Source organism: Camponotus vicinus, unplaced genomic scaffold, assembly GCF_025532165.1.
Source record: "Camponotus vicinus isolate PSW18456_S1 unplaced genomic scaffold, iyCamVici1.0 SCAF_3, whole genome shotgun sequence".
NCBI lineage: Eukaryota > Metazoa > Arthropoda > Insecta > Hymenoptera > Formicidae > Camponotus > Camponotus vicinus.
In genome coordinates, this window is record NW_028141967.1 from 14,379,317 (window position 1) to 14,388,825 (window position 9,509).

Sequence of the window (9,509 nt, forward strand, 5' to 3'; positions counted from 1 at the left end):
AATATTACCAATGGCCACATTCAGCGGACTCAACAGTTAGGCAACATTACTAGATTTTCCGATGTAACTCGACGCTGATTGGTCGGATCTGAAAGTAGAAACCAATCATATTCGATTGCTACTTAGCGGTTGAGTCCGCTGAATGCGGCCACTATTATATGTAATGTCTTTGCGACGTAATGGTTACGTGTTAAATTTAATTTAATAAATTTAATAATTTTATTTTTTTTTTTAATTTAAAATATATTTATTTTCAAAGTAACAATTATAAAACTACAGAAAATCAGACAAATAGCTAATTAAATTTTATTTGTACGTTATTTGTACGTCGCGGTAACGTGCGAAAGACGTATCATATTTTTGTGACTTTGTGACCAAGATAGCACGTCTCTGTCACGTATAGTGCTGGCAGGGCATTATCACAAATATGTCGCAGATTACATGAGAAAAAAATAGTTGTAAAAAAAGAGGCATTAGTTAGTTCTAATATAGTTTTGAAAAAGGTAGTTCGGGATTGTAAGATTTATATAAAACAAATACGATGGAATCTTATGACAATCGCAACAAAAAGAGGAGATAACATGGTACTTTTGAATAATGGTATTATCATGAAAATTACATCAATATATTGCGATAAGGATGATGATTCTCTTTCGAATATAATAATCGAAGGAGAAATTTGGAAAAAAAAGAAATTATTGTATATATATCCATGTAAATCAAAATTGTTGAAAACATGGCAAATTCCTGTAGAATGTGATAACATTGATAAATATTTTTTAACAGATGTGTCACATAAATTAATTAGACTACAACTTTTCTTTGATTTACATAAACAAAAAAGTATGTTTGTTATGCCTCTACTTCATTCACAAATTTAACAATACTAACCCAGGTAGCAAGCACACGTCATTTTGACGTCCCAAATTGGTCATTTACTGACTACTTTTGACGTCATGACTTGACGTTTTTATGACGTAAAAATGACGGTCTAATGTCACAGACTGTTGACGTCACGAAAAGAACCACATTTTGACGTCATTTCATGACGTCTTTTCTGATTAATATAATGACGTTATTAAGACGTTCTTAGGCCCTGCGCACAATAGAAAAATTAGAAATAAATATTAAATATATTAGGAATAATAATTATTTTAAAATAATTATTATTTCTAATATTTAATATTTATTCCTAATATCTTTTTTATAGTGCGCAGAGTTTTAATATAGTTATCAATTAATGGGTACGGGCGCGCGCGCCCACACACACACACACACACACACACACACACACACACACACACACACACACACACACACCGCACACATATACAGGGTGTCCGGTGTATCAGGTGACCAAAAAAAAACTCTTGTAGCTTACCTTTTCAAAACATGGAAGTACAACATATATTAAAGTATTTTTTCATTGAGTACTTTTCGAGTTATAAGGCTTGAAATAATTGCCTTAATTTTACATAAACTATAAAATATGTAGTAAAATTTTCATTTTCCGATTATCTTACTTTAATACTTTTATGTACAAAATAATGAGAGGAATTAATTGGTGTAAAGAAAACACATAATTGTTTCGAAAAAAATATGTAATTTGCAATTAACAATTAGATTTTTTTTTTTGAAACAATTATGTGTTTTCTTTACACCAATTGATTCCTTTCATTATTTTGTACATAAAAGTATTAAAGTAAGATAATCGAAAATGAATATTTTAATAGATATTTTATGGTTTATGTAAAATTAAGGCAATTATTTTGAGCCTCATAACTTGAAAAGTACTCAATGAAAAAATACTTCAATATAGTGTTTTGAAAAGCCCTCGAGGTAAGCTACAAGAGTTCTTTTTGGTTACCTGATACACTGGACACCCTGTATATAAAACTTGGATGAAATATGTAAATATATGTATATATAAATTTTTTATTATTATTATCACATTTTAATATAAACAAAAATTTATTAATATATTATACTGATATAATTATTATAAAATAAATTGTAAACTTATTATAATAACTATAATATAAAAACTTGTTATTAAATTTTACAATTATAATGTATATTTGTAATTATTAATAGTCATCTTAAATTGCACAATATGCATTGCACAATATGCATTATGATTGTTTAATATGCACTATGATTGTTTAAATTATTTGAAATAAGTATTCATAAATATTAAATTAAAAATTAATAATAAAAAAATATTAATCAATGTGTATGATTGGAAAACAAACATAAGTATTATCATTAATATAAGGTACTACAATACATTTGCTGCTAATGAGACTAATAGGCCATATTTTGAGATTACTGAAATTTTTGAGAATATATATATTAAGTAGAGATGAGTCGCACGGATATAAATATAATGGTGATTGTTTAATAAAATGTTTTCCAATAATAAAAATATCACCTTTTGTTGTTTCTACAATATTATGTATTTCTATTACTTCTGTGTTGTCTTTTAAATTACAATAACTGTCTGCAATGCTGTAGCGATTGATAGAAAATGACAAATTTGTAAAACTGATTTTTTTATATTGTTTGTACCATTGACAAGAACTATAATTTAATAAAGGTCCATTTTTATGTTCCATGTCAACAAAATATTTAGCTTTGACTTCTTTTAAGTTACATTTATTTATTTCTAAGAAACAAGAATTTATTTCTTGAACTCGACGATGTAATTGCTGTAATGGATTACTAGAAGATCTTATTAATTTTTTTAAATGACCTAGATAATTTTCAAACGGAAACGCAGAATATTCATCTAAAGGACCATAAATTTCTACGTCGTCGCATATATGTGTTAAGAGATGAATATTGTAAACAGCAAATTCCAGACCGTACAATTTACTTTTGCAATGATTGATAAAAGCTAGTAGGCATTCTCGTGCAAATGGAATTCCAAAATCATTTATATGTTTTTGTGATATTAATATGGAAATAGCAACATGCAATAATAGAAAATTTTTATAAATAGCTTTGTCTACAATATCTTTTAAAACTAAAGGACCGATGTAAATCAAAAAAGTTCTAAACTCTGTGGCTTTCCAATACGCTAACTCATTTAAGGACCGAGGTTTTCTATTAAACTCCAATGGAATAAATGGCCGTAAATTAATGAGACGTTGTGAGAGAATTTGTACCTTTCTGTTAGGTAATCTAACGTTTAATGGACCTCCAACCCATGTATTTAATAGCTTTCTCATTACGCCTAAGCAAATGTTATGCATGTAGTCTGTGGGAAAAGATGTTATTAAATCTATAGGTAAATCTATTAAAGTAGATAAGCCATGATGGTGGTCATCATCTATCTGTTTCCTAAAAGAATCATCTGTGCGCTTTTGAGCTGTTTCACTTGTAAAAACAACTTTATTTTTATAATATTCTCCAGGTTCGATACATTTATCACATGAAGAATACCCCGAATGTGTCTTTGTACATTTTAGAAAAGCACGAGCAGGAGCATCGCATATAAAACTATGGATTTCTATTTTAAAGTGATTCCCATTAAAATCAAATCCATTTTTTAATAAATCATTTAATTCATCTATAAAATTCCTTAGAAAAAGATTTAAAGGTTTAGGCTTTGACGTGCCACAAAAAATTGAAATAATAAATGGAATACTACGAAAATTTTTAATAAGTCCGAGAATAGGCCATAGTTGTAATTTGTTACTTTTAAACAATGGGATACCATCTACATTAAAACAGATTTTTAATGTTTCACCAGGTTCTAAACATTCTTGGGTATACTTTTGTGACAATACATTTTTCAAAGCTATGTTCAAACCTAAATAACAAAATTCTCCAGTTTCTAATTTATTAATTCGTGTAAAACTTGGAGTGTTCAATAAGGTACGAGAATCTAATGGTAATTCAGGGTGATAGGGGGAAAGTATGTGCAAAAGATCTGTTAGAGCTAAATGTGATATGTGTCTTTCAGTGGCCCATTTCATTAATTCATACATAAAATTACTCTGATTATCTAAGCTACTGTTTATATTTGTGTCAGAAGAATTATTTATTACCTTATTAGAAAAATCAGATACGGCATTAATAGTTAAATAGTTATCATTTTGAAAATTTGAAGAGACAATTACATTTTCAAAATTTTCATTATTGCTCGTTTTATTATTAGTACTCCTATTAGTATCTAAATCACTTAATGATCCATTATATATTTCGTTTGATAGATTCAAATTATTACAAGGTATTCTATTAGAAACATTAGCAGCAAATATTTTGTTTACAGCTTGCGTTACTCTTCGATATTGTTGGCGCCGTCCAACAAATTCTTTACGTTTACGTCTAGTTTTTAACATAATGATAAATTTTGCAAATAAACGAAAACAAAAGATATAATATTTTGATAACTAATTATTAAAGTGAATAATGCAAACTTAAAACGTGAAATTAATAAAATTAATATTAATTTATCAATAGACAAAATAAAAATAAAAAATAATACATACGTGTAGAATATAATACAATATTTATAACTTTTCTCGATTTCTTTTCAAACTTTCCTTTAATCTATCAGAAGCATGTTTTAACCAAGTTTTGATTGCATCTTCAATATTTTTTTCCGTGGTTGAAGGTGATTTTATTTGTACAGCGCCTATAAACAAAACAGAAAAATTTTATACAATTTATTTATAATGAATTATATATATTATATCAAGAGAGAAATTTTATTTTTAATCAATTTTAATTAATTTTTGTAAAATATTTAATGTTGTCAAACTTACGGACTACCACAGTCTTCAAAGAAAGCTTCTCAAAAGCTTCCTTATTTTTTTGTCCTGCAAAGTTGAAACTTTTCGCAAGTTCGTTAGTAAAAACGTATTTTAAAATTTTATTAGTTCTTGCAGTAGTAGTGTCACCTCCTAGTGTTGATAAGAACAATGACTGTAAAATAATAAGAAAAATTAACATTAATGCATGCATAGGCACATATACATATACACAACATATACATACACACACATATAATAGTAGTAGTAGTAATAGTAATAATAGTATATGTCTGTATATGTATGTTAAAATATGTATTTTGAATAAAATTATACCACAGCGTGCTTATTTTCACGGGAGCTAAAATAATTTTCTAATAATTGCAATTCTTCGCGTGTTTTCAATGGAAATTCAACAGGACAATCATCTGGGATAGAGAGTATGCCACCTTTAGTATTGGAATGCCTTAATATTCCATAAATTTCTTTAACTTGTTCTCGCACCTTTTTTATTTCAGTAAAAATTTGTTCTGAAAAAATTAATATAAACAGGCATTCTAGTATATAAACAAAATATTTTTTTTATTTTATAGAATAATAATAAGACATACCAGTAAAGCTACGAAAATATGGTCCTCCATACGATTCATTAAGAATTGAATTTACAGACTCTGATCGAGAACTGATGTTTGTGGAAACAGTTGAAGATGGTGATATTGTGGTTCTATTTAAAGAATTTATATCCTTTGATCTCGTAGTAATGATATTGTGTGCAGAAATATCAGAAGAATCTGAATTTATGTCTTGTTGCGATACTATAATATAACAAATTAAAAAAAAATACAAACATTAAAAACAAAATTTTAAAAATATGATGCTTTATTTTTTTTTAATATTTTGCTATTTCTTTATACCTGTTTCTAGAGGGCCTTTTGATGTCATAGGCATTGATGTTAAACATCTTTGTTTATCTTGTAGCGCATGTGCTAAACAGTAATGCTTAGATAATAAATTGCTTCCAATATTTACAAAAAGATAAAATTAGATTTATATTTATTAATTAAAAATTTAAATTTTTAATTGAAAAATATTTTTACCAAATGTGGATATCTTTGATGGTCGATGTAAAGAATGGTCATTTTCATCATCTTCTTCTTCACTTGTAGATATGTATTTAGAATTTCGTTTTGGCTGTCTTTTCTTTGGTTGCTCTTTATCTTCCACTGTAGAAGACTGTACATCAGAAAATTCTTCACACTTTTTTAGTTTCTTATTAGCTTTCTGATATTCATCTATAATTAACAAAGATAAAATTGTTAAAGGCAAGTTTTATAAACATAACCTAATTTTATGCAATAAAATTTGTTAATTAAAAATATTACAATATACAATATAATATTAATTAACTAAATAAGCAATTAATATATTCAATATACTCAATACACACAGATACACACACACACACACACTCACACTCACCCACACACACACATAAATATATGTATACGTACCACAAGAAAAAAGTATTTGTTTTATACCGTATAATGTCCATGTTTGATCTTTCGGTTTTTCTTCAAGGATGAGAGCTTTCTTAAATTGTGCACCAGTTTTATACGGAGGCCACCAAACCTCTTTTTTTCGTGGCGTTAACCATGAACGATGTACTAAAGCAATTGATGTTTCAGCAAGATCACTAGCAATAAATTCGACGCCAACAAAAGTCATTTTAGTAATTATATAATCAAGAAAATATATTGCGTATAAATATATGAAATAATAAAAAAGTTTATACGAAATGTTTTCGCTTGCGTCTGAACAAGGACGGACTTGCATACGGAGAAGCACGTGGACCTAACATAGATGACTGATAATTTTTTCGCGCCGATATAACAAAATATGCGCAATAAACGACGCATGCGCGTAATCTGTTTCACGCACTTGACGTTCACAATGCTCGTGACATTAAATACGTAAATTAAAAGAATGTAGGACTTAAATATTACGTCATACTGACGTACTATATGATGACGTCATTATAAAATAAATGTAGGGCTTAAATATTACGTCATACTGACGTAAAATAATGACGTCCTTATAATGTCATTCAAATGACTTATATATGATGTCAATTTTTGGTCACTTGACGTCATTCGTACGAACATGACTAGTATTTGACGTCAAAATGACGAACCTTTGCTACCTGGGAAGGTTATGAAAAAATATTTTTTAATAATTATGATATATCGTTTATTATGTATTTTATTTTTTATTTATATAAATTCTTAATAATTTTCTAATGTAATATAAAATTAGAACCATATTTCTATAATAAATTGTTTCAGTATAATAAATTGCTTTATAGTCACTTGGTCTTATTAAAATCTTGCGTTTTCAAACTTAAAATAAATTTAAAAAATATTTTAATCCTACTAAAGGAATAAATATTTAAATCCTACTAAGGGAATTAATAAATGCTTTTTAAAAATACAATATACCTTCGAAAAATTCCTTCAAAGGTCTAATATGAGTTTAGACTTTATATAATCTAATTATTTTTAACAATTCCTTTTAAGGTCCTGCTAAGCAGACAAAATTAATGAATTTTTTATTTTGTTCATGTTGTATCTTTAAGAAATTCTTTTTGGGTCCTAGTAAATTAGCCCTATTAAAATATGTATACATATAGTTAAGGCGTCTTCATAAAATCCTAATAAGGTCCAAATCAGGCAGTAGTAAGGCAATGATTTTAGGGTATCTTAAATATGTACTTATCGGGGCCTTTAGTTTTTTAAGGTTTTATAATCTAATTAAAGTATTTTTAGTAATTCCTTTTGAGGCCCTGTTAAGCAGACGTTATTGAATCCTTATTTTCCTCAAATATTGTAGCCTTAAGAAATCCTTTTTAGATCCTAATAAGTTGACCCTATTAATATATGTATATATATAGTTAAGGCGTCTTCATAAAATCCTAATAAGGTCCAAATCAGGCAGTAGTAAGGCAATGATTTTAGAGTATCTTAAATATGTACTTATCGGGGCCTTTAATTTTTTAAGGTTTTATAATCTAATTAAAGTATTTTTAGTAATTCCTTTTGAGGCCCTGTTAAGCAACGTTATTGAATCCTTATTTTTCTCAAATATTGTATCCTTAAGAAATCCATTTTGGGCCCTAGTAAATTGGCCCTATTAAAATATGTATATATATGCAATTAAGGCATCCTCATAAAACCCTAATAAGGCTCAAATTAGGCAATAGTAAGGCAATAGTTTTTAGTGTATCCTTAATATGTCCTTATCGGGACCTTTAGTTTTTTAAGGAAATCCTTAACAATTTTCTACACGGGTAGCGCGAGGAGAATGCGTACGAGAGAGAGGGAACGATAGCGCGAGATGATCGCGTAGGAAAGAGAGAACGATAAAGACTTATAACTAGCGCGAGAGATAGCGCAAAGGATGGGAACGCAAGGGAAAGGCGTGTAAATAATTGCAATTTTTAAAATTTACTAAAGTGTGTGTTATTATACATTTATGTTTAATTAAAATTTAAAAAATTTTTTAAAAATATAAAAAATATAAAAATTAATATAAAAATATAAAAATTAATATAAATATTAATATAAAAATATAAAAATATAGAAAATTAATATATAAAAATATAAAATATAAAAATATGAAATATAGAGATCAAATAAACCGTACCTGAAACAGAAACAGAAACGGAAAAGACTTATTTTATGTTAATAATTAATAATAATAAAAAAGAGATATGTACCTTAGCCCCCTGGGGCCAGGTTCTGCCAGACCTCTAACCGTTCTTCTCTATCCTCTTCCAGTCTTCTTTGCAATTGCTGTATTCTTTCCTCTTCCAGTATTCTTTCCTCTTCATATCTCATAATCGATAGCTCACATATTTCATCAAATAGGGACTCCATCCCGAAGAGCAGCCGCAGGTTAAAGATGTCAAGATATTTCTATCCATTTACATCGTTATCTTGACGACTCTCCGGGGTGTCACCCCATTCCTCCGCGAGATCATGTCGCGCGTTCCACCGCTCCGCTCGCACGCTGCGTCGATGCTCGATATTCATAAAACCAGGAATTTCGACATCATCGGGGAACTATAAAATAATATATTAAAAAATACACATACACATACACATACGAACAATTTTTCACAAAAACACTACCTACCTTCCAGACGAATGCCACTTTTAATATTACAAAAAAAAAGAGGTCTATGAAATTCCTCTTCCAAAACGAATAATATTCAATAATACAATCCATTTTAAACTACGCGATATTACTAATTAATAACGATTAATAAATTTGACGTTGACGTTCTCTTCTCCGCTGTCGGGAGTACAAAGCTCTCGAATCGAAGGATCACACCAGCGCGTCGCTTGTGTTTATTCTTCAAATGCGTCTGGGTAACAAACGATTCGACATTGATAGAGATGACTCTATAATCATTGACAAAGTGAGGTATATCGGTACACCTGGATTATACGAGTTGATCTTCAAGAGAATTCCCGATGACGTCATATACACCGAGGACGATATGCAAAAATATAAGAGCATATTAATGGCGACGAGTGCGCATAAACGCAAATATGATGCGCAAGGTCGATTAAATAGCAACAAGGGATACAAGTATAAACAAATAATCCCACCGCTGATGTCGATCGAATCGAAAAAGAATAAATCCGGAACGGGAGTATTCATGCCTCGCGCGATGACGCTAACCGACAATAA

General features: G+C 28.8%; 1 protein-coding gene across 3 annotated transcripts; it reads right to left on the minus strand.

Moving 5' to 3' along the window:
- Positions 1–880: 880 nt before the first annotated feature.
- LOC145968392 (uncharacterized) lies at positions 881–6,967 on the minus strand. 3 transcript variants are annotated; one of them, XM_083093814.1, is made up of 8 exons: positions 6,269–6,967; positions 5,855–6,049; positions 5,672–5,743; positions 5,369–5,572; positions 5,094–5,287; positions 4,773–4,932; positions 4,497–4,642; positions 881–1,096 (listed from the first exon to the last, which is right to left on the minus strand). In XM_083093814.1, the coding sequence occupies exons 1-7, from the start codon at positions 6,588–6,590 to the stop codon at positions 4,518–4,520; spliced, it is 1,272 nt and encodes a 423-aa protein (XP_082949940.1). In that variant the 5' UTR covers positions 6,591–6,967; the 3' UTR covers positions 881–1,096; positions 4,497–4,517. The 3 variants fall into 3 exon arrangements, with proteins under 3 accessions (XP_082949940.1, XP_082949941.1, XP_082949939.1); XM_083093815.1 differs by lacking the exon at positions 881–1,096 and having other exon boundaries at positions 2,013–4,642; positions 6,269–6,450; positions 6,550–6,967; XM_083093813.1 differs by lacking the exon at positions 881–1,096 and having other exon boundaries at positions 2,015–4,642.
- Between the last annotated feature and the right edge of the window lie 2,542 nt (positions 6,968–9,509).